The sequence below is a fragment of the Monodelphis domestica genome, chromosome 5, assembly GCF_027887165.1.
Source record: "Monodelphis domestica isolate mMonDom1 chromosome 5, mMonDom1.pri, whole genome shotgun sequence".
NCBI classification, from domain to species: Eukaryota; Metazoa; Chordata; class Mammalia; order Didelphimorphia; family Didelphidae; genus Monodelphis; species Monodelphis domestica.
Genome location: NC_077231.1, coordinates 286,608,804 through 286,624,195, shown reverse-complemented (window position 1 = coordinate 286,624,195; position 15,392 = coordinate 286,608,804). Strand labels below are relative to the sequence as shown.

General features: G+C 41.3%; 1 protein-coding gene across 13 annotated transcripts in view; it reads left to right on the top strand.

Annotated features, from left to right (window-relative positions):
* The window catches only part of NEK11 (NIMA related kinase 11), a 388,343-nt gene that overhangs the window by 285,702 nt on the left and 87,249 nt on the right, over positions 1–15,392 (top strand). For 12 of the 13 annotated variants that reach the window (XM_056800246.1, XM_056800248.1, XM_007505104.3 and 9 more), the window contains one exon: positions 8,250–10,619. The exons of the other annotated variant lie outside the window; for it this stretch is intronic. In XM_056800246.1, the coding sequence (XP_056656224.1) occupies positions 8,250–8,466 (217 nt within the window). In that variant the 3' untranslated portion in view covers positions 8,467–10,619. Of the gene's footprint in view, positions 1–8,249; positions 10,620–15,392 lie in introns of those variants that run through there. 13 annotated transcript variants of the gene reach the window in all.

Sequence of the window (15,392 nt, the reverse complement as noted above, 5' to 3'; positions counted from 1 at the left end):
CAGATAAGGAAGATTTTCTGATGCTCCTGCTAAAGAGACTGGTTCCTATTTTCCTGGGCTGTGTGTGTTTTTGTCTTATCATCTTTTAATGCTAAATAAATACTGTCTCTTTTTTCCAGGGCTTCTATTAGCCAGTTGTCCATTTCAATCACTCAATCCACATTTTTAAGTACCTATTTGCTGTGTGCAAAAGGAAAAAGAATGAACTAGCCCCTCTCTCAAATGATATATATATATATATATATATATATATATATATATATATATATATATACACACACACATAACGTACATACACACGTATATTATGTGTACATATACAGGATAAACATGAATATAAAGAGAGAGAGACAGGGAGATGGAGTGAGGGAGAAGGAGGGGGAGAGAGAGACAGGGGAGGGAGGAAAAGAGAGACACGAAGAGAGAGAGACACAAAGAGAGACAGAGACAGAGAGACCAAGACAGAAATGGCAACAGAGAAAGAGGGAAATTAAGTACAAAGTAGTTTGGGAGAAAGTGCAATAGTAGCTGAGAGGAATTGGAAGAGCTTCATGTGGAAAGAAAAGGGCATGGATAGGGCAGAGTTGAACGGGATGAAGATGAGAGAAATGGAGGTTGGGGTAGGGAGGGGTGGCTACTATTTGAGTCACAAAGGGATGGGGGAGAAACAGGTGGTGGGAGACGTCGTTGGTACCAGAAGAATAGGAGCATTCTCAGTTTCCAGTCAGGGTTGTCAGAGGGCCAAGGACAAGGAATTCCTGCTGATTTCTTCAATCCACATAACTGCCCCCATTTTGATTTAATATGAAGAAAAGGAAAAGGACTCAGTGGCCTCCCATCTCCCTCCGCTCCAATCCGTCCTCCAGATGGGGGCCGGAGGAGAGACCTCTGTTTGCCATGCAGAGTGCTTCACCGGCGGCCCTTTATGGCCCTCTGTGCTCTCTACGGCCCAGCCAAAGGGCTCCCACGTGGGGCAGCGCCCCTTCCCCATCGCTTTGCCCGGGCTGCCCCCCTTCCCCTGGGATGGCCTCCTTCATCTCTGACTTGAGGCCGTCTACCCCACCGCCCGCGGTATCCCGCCCGAGGGTGCCGGCCGACTTCCCTTCCCGTCGCTTTCCCCACTCGAGTATGGGGCAAGTCGGCCCAGAGCTTCCTATCCGCATTTCTTAACGTACACTCGGTAAATGTGTGCCGCTTGCTGATTGGTTGGTTTTATACATATATATGAGTAAATGTATGGGTGAGACAACATATATGCATTATGCACACACACGTGTTGTATACACAGAGTGCAATACAGAGAGGGAAGGAGAAATGTCTGCAGCGTGTTCTAAGTTCTCGGCGTGTCCGTTTTGGCCATGTCTGGGCACAGGGTCAGTATGTGCATGCCTTGCTCCAGGACCCAACGGGCTGTCCGGGTCCTGACTGCTGGGGGGAGCCAGACGGTGGCTCTTTGTCCCCCATCGTCGCGGGTCTTTCTCCTTCAGACTCGCGTCTGGCAGCCGCCAGGGAGGACGAGAGGACGGAGGAAGCCGGGCGGGGGGTAGGGGAGCGAGGAGCGTGACCCTGTTCCGGCTGGGCTTTTACCTTGGTGTCGGGTGTTTCTTACCCACTGCAAATGAATGACCCACCTGAACAGGACCGGAAGAAGCCTGCTCTGTCCATCCATGCACATTTCTCGTTGTTTTCTCTGGGAAAGGAAAGGGTTACATTTTAATTGTCGCCATGCGGCTAAATATTGTTTTGAAGCACGATGCTAAAAAACGTCCTGCCGTATTTAACTTTACACGACAGACAGGGACAATCTGTTGAGCAACATGAGTGCAGCTGGCAACACCCACAGGGGAACTGAGGGCCGGGAGGGCCCTCTTACTTTGAGGCTTCACCTGGGACTGAGCCCCCCCAGGGGTGGCAGTCTGTGCGGTGCTCTCCAAGCTCTCCCTTGCTGCACCCCCTCTTCTCTCCTTGGAGATGCATAGAATCTGAGTGAGAAAGGAGCTACTGCCAGGACCTTATCAAATGGGGGAGGCGTGCCTAGAGGGGTGTTCTGAGAGAAAGGTCTTGAGGTTTTAGGGGAATGTAAGCTGCCTGTGTGTCCGTAATGGGATGCCACAGGGCACTGGGGCTCTGCCTCTGGAATAGGGAGGGGATGGCGCCGTGCTACCCCCCCTTCAGATCTCTGCAGTGTCGTGGCCATTTCTGAGCACCCCAGTTGAAGAGAGACGGAGGAGGGCCATCTGGGGATCGTTTGAAGGAGGGGGTACATCTAGCCTGGAAGAAAGACTCCGAGGAAATAAGGGAACCAAATAACTGTCGGAGTATTTGTAGAACCATCAGGTAGAGGAAGATTTCAGTTTGTACTTTTTGGCCCCAGAAGAATCCGAAATGATAGATAGAAGTAGAAAAGAGAAGTCTAAGCTTGCTGTCAGGAAAACTTCCTAACAATTAGAGCTGTCTAGAAGTTAAATGGGCTGCCTATAGAGACTGTAATAGTCCCTCCTCCCTGCCCCATTAGAGGTCTTCAGAGGCGGGAGGACCACTTGTCAAATGCAGGCCACTAGCTCCAAGTCATGCTGTCTCCACTCTGGCCATCATCCCCACAGGGAACCTTGGGCCATCCACAGAACCACCGTGGGCTCTAATCAGCAAGCTTTCTCTTCATCTTGCTCACGCTGCTCCAAACCATAACCAAGGAAGCATCTGCCTCTCCCTTTTCCAGTTCTCCTTGGGGGAAGGAACGAGAGTGCTTGCTTGTATTTGTCTCGCCAGCACTTGGAGCCTGGCACGCAGGAAGGGCTTCCCAAACACCCCATGGGGATTTCTTGGTGGAAGGTTTGAACTAGACGGCTGCTGTTCTCCCTTCCAAAATCTTCATTTATTAAAAAAATATCTCCATAACATAACCAAAACAGAGGAGTCTAATGGGAAGGAATGGATCTCTTTTTCTTTTTTGGATAGTTCTCTTAGGAAGTTTTTCCTTGCATGCAGCTCCTATTCTTTCCTGAGTAGCCTGTTCACTACTGTTCATTGCTTCAAATCACTGGGCCCTGTCCTTTCATTGGTAAGCCTTTGTTTAGTGTATATATTTTTCCAGACAACGTACTAGCTACTAGGCATTCATATGAATAGGAGAAATAAAACAAATCCCTGCTCTCAAGGACCAGCCATTTGAATGATGGGTCAGCATACAGATACATTTTCGTTGTTCAGTTATTTCAGTCATGTCCTACTCTTTGTGACTCCATTTGGAGTTTTCTTGGTAAAGATACTGAAATGATTTGTCATTTCCTTCTCAATTTTCAAGAAGGGGAAACTGAGGCAAACAGGGTTAAGTGACTCACCCAGGGTCACATAGCCAGTAAGTGTCTGAAACCAGATTTGAACTCAGAAAGATGAGTCTTCCTGACTCCAGTCCTGGCATTTTATCCACTGTGCCACTTCACTATCTATTAATGTTATTGGTAGGTAATATTAATTAAGAGAAGGGTGCTAATTGGATTAGGTATCATCTGGTCTACAGATGAAGGAGCTGAAAATGAGGGAAAGCGATTTACCCAAATCTGCCTTGCTTGGAAGTGGCAGAAACAGGACCCCAAGAGCAATAATATATGTCAACTATCTGTGAACACTAACCACTTTATGAATAGTAGGTTATGAAAACAGATTAGCTATTCTATTTGTATGGTATAAAGGCCAAAGCCTTTTATATACTTATGTATACATTTATATCATATGTAGGGAAGAGAACCAATCACAAATAAAGGAGTGGAGGGGAGTTTCCAATATGAAGCATTATTATTGCTATTATTTTATCAGCCATAGAATGATTGGATCCCCATAAGATCATGGATCCTACTACCATCAGTTTAGAGCTGGAAGGCTCTAGCTTTCCCATTTTACAGATGAGGAAACAGAGGCACTTAGAGGTTGAATTACTTGCCCAAGGTCACTCAGATAGTAAGTGGAATCTGATTTCTGATCTGTTGCTCATTCCATGTCGGGGAAGAGACTAAAGAGAAGGAAATTTAATGAACCCCAAGTTGGAGTTTCCTCTCCCTGGCTGTCCTTTTACCACATTCTGCCCATAAAGGCAACGACTTTATTTTTTAAATCAAATCTTAAATCCACGTGCAGGGCCTGGCTTAGCTTTTGAATTATGGAAGGTGGGCTGTAGAGCTGTTGATTGTCTAGAAAACGATTTCTTTCCATAAGGACTTGTTTGCCTCCTACACAGGCTCCAAACTCTCTTATTATCTATATTTTTAGCATTTGAACATGGAAGTTCTTGGATCATTCCCTGATTATATATAATATATCCATTACAAACATGACCTTTTTTGTTCCATCCTCATTATCTCTGGAATTGGGAAAGGTGGATTAAAGAAGGATTGTTGGTATACACCTCCTTGTGGCATTAGACTAGCCCAGAGGGACATTAGTACCAGTGACAAGGCTCAGGAATTAAGAGGACGGGATAAAAATAAACCCATCTGTAAACATGGAACAAATGCCCTAAATCAATATGTTTGCATTGCGTACAAGTCAAGAAACGCCCGTATTTGTGGGATGGCATGAGGAAGGGGTGGACTGGAGGGTTTTTAAGACTGATAGATCAGGGATGGGGGTGGGGGGGAATAGAATAATCATAATAGTCATAACAGCGAAGATTCCTTGTGGCACATTAAGGTTTCCAAACATGTTATTTCATTTAAGTCTTACAACTAACCCTGTGAGGAAGAGAATAAAAACTATTTAACCCCATTTTACAAATGGGAAAACTGGGACCCAGAGAGATTGAGTAACTTGCCTAAAGTCACATAGCTTACAGTGTCAGAGATGACATTGGAACCCATTTCTTCCTGAGCCATGTCCACTACTCTTATCAACTGTGCCATGCTGCCCCAAGTGATTGGACAAAAACTAGGGGCTCCATTTTAATTTATTAGAATTTGGGATACATAAGGTAGAGCCATGCCTCTATCTCTGACCACTGAGAAGACTCTCTTGAGCAGAATGGCTGCTTTGGTTGATTATCAGTCAGAAGAAATCAATAGAAAAGATATTTATGTCAATATTCTCTGATCCAAGTGATTTTTCTTCCTGAGGGCTTTTGTTATAGCCATTTAACATTTTTATTGGTGTTGCTATGTGACAACAAACCATGGAATGCCAAAGACTCCAAAGAAAAAATGGGGAGTATCCCACTGAGGGCAGCAGAAAGGTAAATGGTGGGCATGAGCAAGCTACCATATGTAATCTAGGAGGAGACTCTAAATTAAAAAAAAAAAAACAGCAGGAATGAAGGATGTCATCCAAGGAATGGTATACGAGGAAGGGAAGATGAACCATTATATGAAAAGAGCAAAGGATATCAAGTGGCCATCCAGATGTTGAGATGTTGGGAGAAAAATGAGAAATGTATCCAGAACATTGGGTGGAATCCATATGAGGAACTTTTAGGACAGTGTGGGTGGAGGATCACATAGTATGGGCAGACATTACTAGAGGATGCATCTTGACTCACTGGAGACACCTCCAGAATCAGTGAGATCATAGATCCATTTGCATATTGGAATATATCATTTTATCTTATTTTCCCTACTTACAGAGAGATAACGAGCTAATTAGCATTTCTATCACATTGTAAGGTTTATGGAGAGCTTTAAATTTGTTACCTCATTTGATCCTCACAATGACCTTGGGAGGTGAGTGCTATTATTATTCCTAGTTTGCAGTCTAGGAAACTGAGGCAGATAAAAGTTCAGATAGAAGTACCCAGGGTCATACAGCTTGTGTCTAAGGGAGGGTTTGAATTCATGACTTCCTCCCTCTAGAACCAGTGTTCTATGTTCTGTATCACCTAGCTGCCATTGATAGAATAGCCTAGTGGTTAAAGTGATGGACTTGGAGGCCAGGAGATCTGGAATTGAGCCCTAACTCTGACACAGTTTGACCTCTCTGAGCCTTGGTTTCCCATTCTGTAAAATGGAGATGCTAGTATCAAGAGTACTTACCTCCTTGACCTGCTCTGAGGCTGAAAAGAGCCAATGTACCCTGATCAGTTTTTTACAGACTTTGAAAGCACTTGAAAAAAAATGTCCTGTTTTCCCTGCTTCTGAAGCAGAAGCCACTTCTCTTCTGTTGGGGACGGGCTTAAGAGCTCTCAATGTCTTCTCGATGTTAGATAACACCACCAAGTTCCCCTTAAATAGAGTTTTTCTATTTACAAATTCCATAAATATCTGAAGGCATCACTGGCAAGAAGATTGCAGCTTGTTTTCTAAGTGTCAGAATAAATTCACACTGGAACATTTTCAAGGCAATTCTATGACATCCATCATTTTTTCTTTTTCTTCCAATGAACGTGTTTGGGACATGGCTGACCTGTCTTTGTGCAGTGGAGCTAATAAGAAACTGTAGCATTGCAGGACAAAACATTTTACCCACATCCTGGGTCTTCCCCAACCATGTAGATGAGGCTCCAATGCTCAGATAACTAAGGGTTTCTCTGTACAGCAGCGGATCATGGGGAGAGAGATCAGTTAGTCAGTAAACATCAAGCTTAGAATCTGTTGGGGAAGGAGGATACATTAAAATACATAAAAAATTGGGGGAAGAGGCTACCTTAAAAAAAGAAGCTGAAGAGCTGTTTGGGGAGAGGAATACAGCTGGGTGGGAAATGAAGAGGCGGCGGTCCAGCATGCCCTCCTTCCATGGAGATTCTGGGAGGAAATGTCCACTGTCCACCCTCTCCCACCCAGGGGAACTGGAGGGGTCCCAGGGCCAGCAGGCACTGAGGAGGCCCACTTGAAGGTTGATGTGATCTGGCAGGATGATGAAATTCACAGAAATCCAGGACTCCAGCTGGGCAGGATGGGCAGAGACAGCTGCCCAGGGTCCCCTCTTTTAGAAGGAGAGGTGGAGGAGTGTGTATTTATGTGTGGGTGTGTGCCATGTGTGTATGCATGTATGTTATATGTGTATGCGTGTGTTGTCATGTTTGTATGATATGTATACTTATATATGAGTGTCTGTGTAGGTGTCAGTGCCCATTCGTGCACTTGTACCAATTGGGCATATGGGGAATAGAGTGCATTTGCCCAATAAAATCTGGATATTCTTGGACCAGAGAAATACCTAGCAGAAAACAATTATTAAAAATTGTAGAGGACAGCTAGGTGCCTCAGTGGCTTGAAAGCTAAACCTAGAGATGGGAGGTCCTGGGTTCTTCAGACATTTCCTAGCTGTGTGACCCTGGGCAAGCCACTTAACCCCCTACTGCCTAGCCCTTACCACTCTTCTGCCTTAGAGCCAATACACAGTAGTGATTATAAGACAGAAGGTAAGGGTTTGTCTTTTTAATTGTATCTATGGGTAATTGGGAAAAATAGAATTAAAAATTGTTTTCAAAAGCAAATGAAAATTTGAGGTCCCTTCCCCACTAGAATGAGAGAAGAGTGGAGCTTGAGTTCAAGAGAGATTTCAAAGTTGATGAGTTTCTTTACCACCGTACTAATGAAGAAGGAAATTGTTCTGATGTGTTTTGTCCTGAAACTGCTTACTTGGCAAAATATACACAAAACGTAGTTTTTCTCCTCTTGACTATTTTTTGGTCCAATTTTTGACCCAATTTATCACTGACCCATTATTTTACAATATATATATATATATATATATATATATATAAACACATACTAGCTCTAAGGAGGAGTGTGGCCATCAGTACCACCAATGTCAACATCACTAAGTCCATCATTCATGCTTAGCATAAGTATTAGATTCGCTCCACAGGATCCACCAGAACCGCCATCGGCGGCCACCCTAAAGATGAATGTTAACAAAAGCATTTCCACATTCAGTTGAACTCGACAGATACTGATCAGGTACCTACTGGGTGTAAGACAACGTGGTGCTGTGTGTAGACACCTGGTCTTTGATTTAGGAATTCCCAGGCTCCCATGCTATCTCTGGACATGTGATCTTGAAAAAGTCATGTGACCTTTTAGCGCCTCAAATCCCTTTCATAGGATTTGCTGAAGCAGCAGCTGATCTTCGTAAAAGGAATTTTCTCACCAACATTGGTGGCTCTCTAAATCCTGATGAAACCACAAGGTCTGGCAGAAAAAATGCTTGGCTCTCTAGCAGGAACTGGGGATACAGAGAGGGGAAGCCATGGCTCTTGTTCCTAAAGAGCTTGCCCTCTCTTAGAGGAATGCACTGAGTGTCAATTTTCTCTCTAATTTATGCAGATCAGCCATTCAGAAGTTGGGCTTAGAAGTATTTGAGACTGTCTACAGCTACCTCAAGAAGGCCAGGAGGCAGGATGCCAGTGAAGACGAGATCAGGGAGTCCCTGGAGAAAGTGGTGCCACGGGCCAGTGACTGTTTTGAGGTGGACCAGCTCATCTACTTTGAAGAACAACTTAAAACACCAAGGGAAGATTCTGGGCTCCAGAATCATCTTTAAGTGATGGTTAAAATCTGGTGTCAACCAAATGGGAGACAAATTCCCAGGGTTAGCCCAATACGCAAGATGGACTGTGTTATGGAGGGTGGATCAATAACTGGGGATACTATCTTTGTCTTCCCTTTTTTCAAGTGGAGTCATTATTTCTTGAGCTAGCAAAAAATACTTTTGTCTCTTCTCTCAGTTTGGGTGTGTTACATGGCCAACATGGTACAATTAAGGTCGGAGTACCCCACTAGGTACTGTTTTCCAAACAGGCTGTGAAAAAGAGTGTTTTTTAACTCTTCCTGGTGGGGGAAGGAATCTGCATGGGATAGTAAAAGGATTCTGGATCGGAATTCAAGATATTGGTATCCCTGTGCTTTCTCTGCTATTAATTGGGTTTGTGGTCATGGACAAGTTACTTCATCTGTCTTAACCTTAGTTTCCTATAGAACAAGTGGTTTGAGCTAAATGATCTCTACCATTCCTTCCTGTTCTAAAGTTCTGTTCTAGTTGTTCTTTCTGGTTCCAGTTCTAGAAATCACATCTAGAAGATGTGCCCATTGGGATGATGGTGCCCTTAGCTCCTCTGCAGGATTCACTGACATTAAGTTTATGCTTTCCAGTTTGGGGAAGTTGTCAGGATATAGAGGTACACTCTTGCCCTTCCTCCGCCTTCATTTCCAAACTCATTCTTTCTCCAGACTTCTTTATTTTTGTTGAAAATGCCGCTGTCCTTCAGGCTCTGAGGTCTGCAGCTTCGGGGTCACCCTCCACTCCTCCTTCTCCCCATCCCTTATGTCCAGTCAATCAGTGGCCAAGTTTGTCTCTTCTACCTCTGTTACATCTCTTGCATCCATCTCCTCTCCATTCAGCCATTGCCCTAGTTCAGCTCTTTATCTACTTTCCCTTGGACTCACTTGGACTGTATTCAACTTACTGCATCTTCTCCAATCCAATGTCAAAACAGCTACCAAATTAATATGGATAATTCACCCCTTTGCTCAGAAATGTTCAGAGGTTCCCTGTCACCTCTTGGATAAAATATACACTCCATAGCCTGGCATTTAAACTCCCCATAAAAGGAGGATGTTGGACTAGATGTCCCATCAGGTCCCTTTCAGCTCAGCTCTGAATCTATCATTATATATGTTAGAGTTTAGAAAAACTTGTAGTCATCAAATTAAGATAGAACCTCTTAGAATATATTTCCATTAAAGTTTTCTTAAAATATTCCATGAAGTGCTACTTCTTTTCAAAACCAGATAAGATTTAAACAAGTTTATTACTTTATAGATGAATGATTTCTCTATTTTTTTGTCCCTTCAAAGATTTCAAAGACTGCTTGCATATATGACTTATGGTTCCAATTTATCTTTCCAGACTTATTTCATATATAATTCCCTTTCAGGTGCTCTTGATTCTAGCCAAACCATCTTACCAACTTTTCTCTCAACTTGGCATATAATCTTCCACCTCTACACCTTTTTCCAGGATCTTCTCTTTGCCTGAAATGCCCTCCTTCCTCACCTCTACCTCTTAAAATCTCTAGCTTTATTCATGGCTTGGTTTAATAATGCCCTTACTAATTCCCCACCCCTTGATGCCCACTCTCGTTGCTAATGCCCCAACCTCATCCTGAAATGGTTTTGTGCTTGCCGTATTTATATATCTTGACCAACTACAGTTGGAGATTCTGTACAAAGGACAATCCAAACAACCAGTTTACATATCTTGGAGTCTGTTGGTCTCCCCATGGGAAGGTAGGCTCCTGTTGGACAGGGAGTGTTCCCTTTCTGTCTTTGTAATCTCCAGCTCCTGGCAAAGGGTTCTGCTTGTGGAAGGCCTTTAATGCATGTTGCTGTATTTGTCGAATTGTTATTCTAATGGAAAAGAGTTAGAGATAAAATGGCGGGTCAGGATTCAAAATCTCATCTCCAACCTACTCTCATGAAATGGAGCATCACCCTTGGCTATCTAAAGGTCCCTGGATGTGTGACGGGTCTTGTATTTGAGCAAAGTGTATTTCCTTGCACTCTAAGTACCTGGCGTGCATGTCGTCCTCCTCCTACAGAGTATAAGCTCCTTGAGGGCAGGGATTGTTTTATTGTTGTCTTTGAAACCCAGCGCTTAGCACTGGCGTAGACACAAAATAAATGCTGGTTACTGACTGACGGGTCTATGACTCTGGTTTTTTCTTCATTCACAGATTCCTTATCCTAGGAATTCTCAACAAATGTGTGTGTGTGTGTGTGTGTGTGTGTGTGTGTGTATACATATATATGTTTGTGTCTATATGATGTATCTAACGTATGTGCATTGCCTATATATGTATATTCACATGTATACATAAAACGGAGCCCTTGGGAAGTGGGATGAAGCTCTAGACTCCTCCTCAGAATCTCAGTGCATTAAATGGAACATAAAGGATTACAAAGGAAACCAGCTGTATTGAAATTTAATCCAACGATGTTTCTAAAAAACCAAAGTCCACAGACCCCAAATCACCACCCTTGGATCTGTATAGTGTCCTCCCGGCAGGCATTCCCATAGTTCTCCATTTTAGAGATGGGGGGCCAGGCTGGATCCCCTGGATTTTTGACTTGCGAGTCTTCCTGGGTAGGCAGTAGCAGCGTTTCTCCTCCAATCACAGTTAGAAGATGTGTTAGGAGACAGATGGATCCCCAGGAATCTTCCTGGATGGACCCTGGAATCTTCTCCAATCACACTTGTGCTGGCAGAACAGATGGGGGCCAGGCTGGCTCCCCTGGATTTCAGACTTGCGAGTCATCTTGGGTGCCCAGTGGAAGGGATTCTCCTCCAATCACAGTTAGGGCTTGTGTCGGCAGAACAATCCAGGGTCACGGTAAGCCCTGACACAGATAACAGCAGACCGTCTCTCTCTTCACCCTAATGAAAGCATGTCCTGAAGGACTGACTCAAGATGACTCAGAATCTCTTTTCCCTTGACCACAGCGTCCTTCCTTTAAAAGGTGGGGAGGGGGGAGAGATGCTGCAACACAGAAGTTAATGAAAGTTTCTGAATCTCCCGGCTGACACGTTTTATGGCCCCTGTCAGAAAACAAAAGAAGCCCTGGCAGAGCTGGCTGTCTGAGGTCCCTTCTCCCTTTCATAAGTCGATAAATGCATCCAGGGACAAATGACTGGTGATTCTCTACTGGTTTTTAGGATGTGTTTACAGGAAAACAGGCAGAAATGGGAATCATCTTCTATCTTCGGCATTTGTGCCTGTGGTGTATCAGGCTTAAAGAGAAGGAAACAGAAGAAATGAGAGCTTTAATTGCAGCATCACACCTCATAAATGAAGCTCCCTCTAGTTTATCGTTTCCTGGGGCAGGCAGATGGGAGCCAAGAATTTAAGATGCCTAAAGGAATTGCCTTTAGTTATTACCACTGGAAAGATGTTATCGGGCTCAACTCCATGCAAAATTGGCTTAGTGAAGAAAGGGGTACGACTATTTAGGGGTTGCAGAATGGCCCCAGGTTGGGGAGACTGACAACATGACTCTTATTGAGCCCAAGAAGGCAGTTGCCATTTGGCATGTGTGTGGTTAAGGACAGAAAGGACTTAAAGAGAATTTGCCATCCTTTAAGAGATATTATATCCATGTATGTAAAATTAGTATTCAAATTCAGAGTACATATAATTTTATATCATTTAAATTTAATACATAATATGTATTATATGTGCATATGCCTAAGGCACACAACCATATATATTATGCATATGTTATATGCAATTATAGAAATAATTATTATATAATATAGAAAAATATTTTATATATGTGTATAGAAAATATTTTATATGTGTATATATAAAATATTTTCTTATCATATATAACAATTATTTCTACAATTGTGTGTATATATTTAAATATAAATAAATAAATCTATATAAATAAATAAATAAATATATATATATATATATATATATATATATATATATATATATATACATACATACATACATACATACAAAAGCTATCCCAAACATCTCAGTGCAGTTTTAACCTATGAAAGCTTAAGACTTTGGGTATACTTTATGTGTATATGTATTTTGCAAATACTAGCTGACCTGTCTGCTTTCTCTATATGCCTCTGATATGCCACCAGCTATTTGGGGAGAGGTCAAGGCAGGGGGCACAAAAGGGGAACCAATAGGCTTCTTAAGGCTCCAAGTCTGCATGAACTAGGGATGAGAAGCTGAGCTCCTCAAATGAAGTTGGTGGCAGCCCAAGAGAGAGAAGACTGATCTGACAGGTGGAAATAGAGATGGGGGGTGGGGGATAAAAGGGATATGGCAGCCAGCCCAATGGAGCTAGACAGGAACTCATGGTCCATCTAATCCAAAGCCCTTATTTTAAAAAGAGATGAAGCAATACGGGCAGGGAAGTTAAATGGATTGCCCAAGGTTGCACAGCTAGTATTGGGATATATCCAGCTGGTAGTCACTAATTATATATTGGTTGAGAGACCATGAATGACCATGATATCTAAAAAATAAAGTGATTGAGGGCAGCTAGGTTGCACAGGTCTGGAGTCTGGAGTTGAAAGGATCTGAGTTTAAATCTGACCTCAGACACATGATCCTCAGCAAATCACTTGATCCCAATTGCTTAGCCCTTAGAATCAATTGATTCTAAGACAGTTAAATAAATACATTTTATAATAAATACATTTTAATTTTATGGTTAATAGAATAATTTTTAATAGGAGAAATATAAGGTTTCTAGGAGACAAAGTCTTATTTAGTAGTAACAATACTTATGCTTCGCCAAGTTCTTCACAGCTAGTTCTTTTCCTATTTCTGAGCCTTAGTTATTTAAGATTCCTATTTAGTCTTCTGATACTTTGGGTATTTTATATTTTAGAACATAGTCTTTTTTGTGTGTTCTCAAAAGTATATAACTGTACATAATATGCCTAGATTGTTTTTATTTTCTAGTTTTGTTTTTATTTTTGCCTTGCTTATATTTTATTGATTGATTTTCTGCCCTCCTTTTTTTAATCAGATTAAAGGTTTATCAATTTATTATCAAAGAACCAATTTTTAGCTTTCTTTTTCATTTCTATAATTTTTACTTCCAATATGTATTTTTCTTCTAATTTTAATATAATTTGGTTTATTTTAGATTTTTTGGTTTGTTTTCTAATTTTAAACACTAATATTTTGTTTATTATCTCTTTTTTCCATTTTGTTAACATATGTTTGTAGAGATATGATTTTTCCATTGAGGATTGCTTTAGCTGAATCCCAGAATTTGACATGATTATTAATTATTTCCACAACATTCTTTGACTTAATAATTATTTAGAATTTTATTGTTATGTCTCCAGTTGGGTCTGTATCTTTTTGTTTGTGATCCCTGAACAAATGACTATTTTTATTGTATTGTTGTCTGTAAAGAATGTATCAAGTATTTCTGCCTTTTTACATTTGTTTGCAATATTTTTTCTTGCAAATATGTGGTAAATTTTTGTAAAAGTTCCATGGGGAAAATATGCATATTCTTTTGCAGTCCCATTTAGAAGACACTATAAGTCTTTCAATTCTAGTATCTCTAACAATTTGTTTGGTTCCATATTTTCTCTTTTATCTTTCTATTAGACTTATCCAAAATTCATAGAGGGATTATGATGTCACCTGTTACTATATATGTCTTTTTATAGCTCAGTTAATGTTTCCTCTCTTGGACCTGAAGTCAGGAACATTTGAGTTCAAATTAGACACTTCATGATCCTGGGCAAGGCACTTAATCCTGTTTGCCTCAGTTTTCTCACCTATAAAATGAGCTGGAGAAGGAAATAGCAAGTCACTCTATTATCTCTGCCAAGAAAACTCCAAATGGGGTCACAAAGAGCCAGACAAGCTAAAACAATTGGACAACAAAATGTTTCCTTTATGAAGTTGGATGCTAAAGCATGTAGAGTATCTGGGTTTATTATGTGTGTATGTGTAGTTCCTTTCAGCATAATCTAGTTTCCTTGTTTAAGTCTTTATTTTTTTCAGTAGTTGATTTTGCTCTGTCAGATAGCATGCTTGCAACTCCTACATTTTGGGGGATTTATTTGATACACAGTAAGTTTTTCCTCACTTCCCATTTTATTTTGTATATATCTGTTTAAAAATGTGTCTCTCAGAGGCAACAGATTGAAGAGCTCTGTTTCCTTATCTATTTTGTCACTTTTATTTTATTAGGTTGCTTGATCCATTCACAGTTAAGGTTTTGAGTTAGGTTTATTTTCCTCCATTTGTCTCTAATATATTTTCAAGTTATGATTTTTCCCCACTTTTGGAAATGTAGTACTATGTTCTGATGTAAATATTTTATGATAAATCACTTAGTCCAAAAAAAGAATAAAGATTGAAAATGATCTAGAAGGCCATTGGAGCTGTTATTAAATAAATCATTTATATGCTAAAAAAAAAGAAAGAAATGGAAGGAAAAAAGGAGAGAGAGACATTTGGATTAAATGAACATAGACCTAGAAATGGGACTGAACAACATGAGATTTGAATTGCATCTTAAAGAAAACTAGAGGAACTAAAAGGCAAAGGTAAACAGAGATAACATTTCTGTTATGTGGGACAGCCAGTGAAAATGCTTAGTTAGATGATGGTGTGAAGAATGGCAAAGGTCAGAGCTATGTCCTGAAATTATCATTCATAAGATCATAGATTGTGAGTGGTAGAGGACATCTCAGAAGTCATTTGGTGCATCTCCCTACCTCCATCCCATCCTACAGATGTTGAACCTGAGGACTGGCTAACTCAACCTATGTGGTGCCTGGATCTCCATCTACTGGTCCCTATAATTTATTGCACTTTGGATATCTTCTCCAATTTCTTCATGGGGCCTCAGGAACATGCTGGAACTCCTGGATTCCTGGATTCCCATCTTGAAGTCTTAAATAGTTCTTGC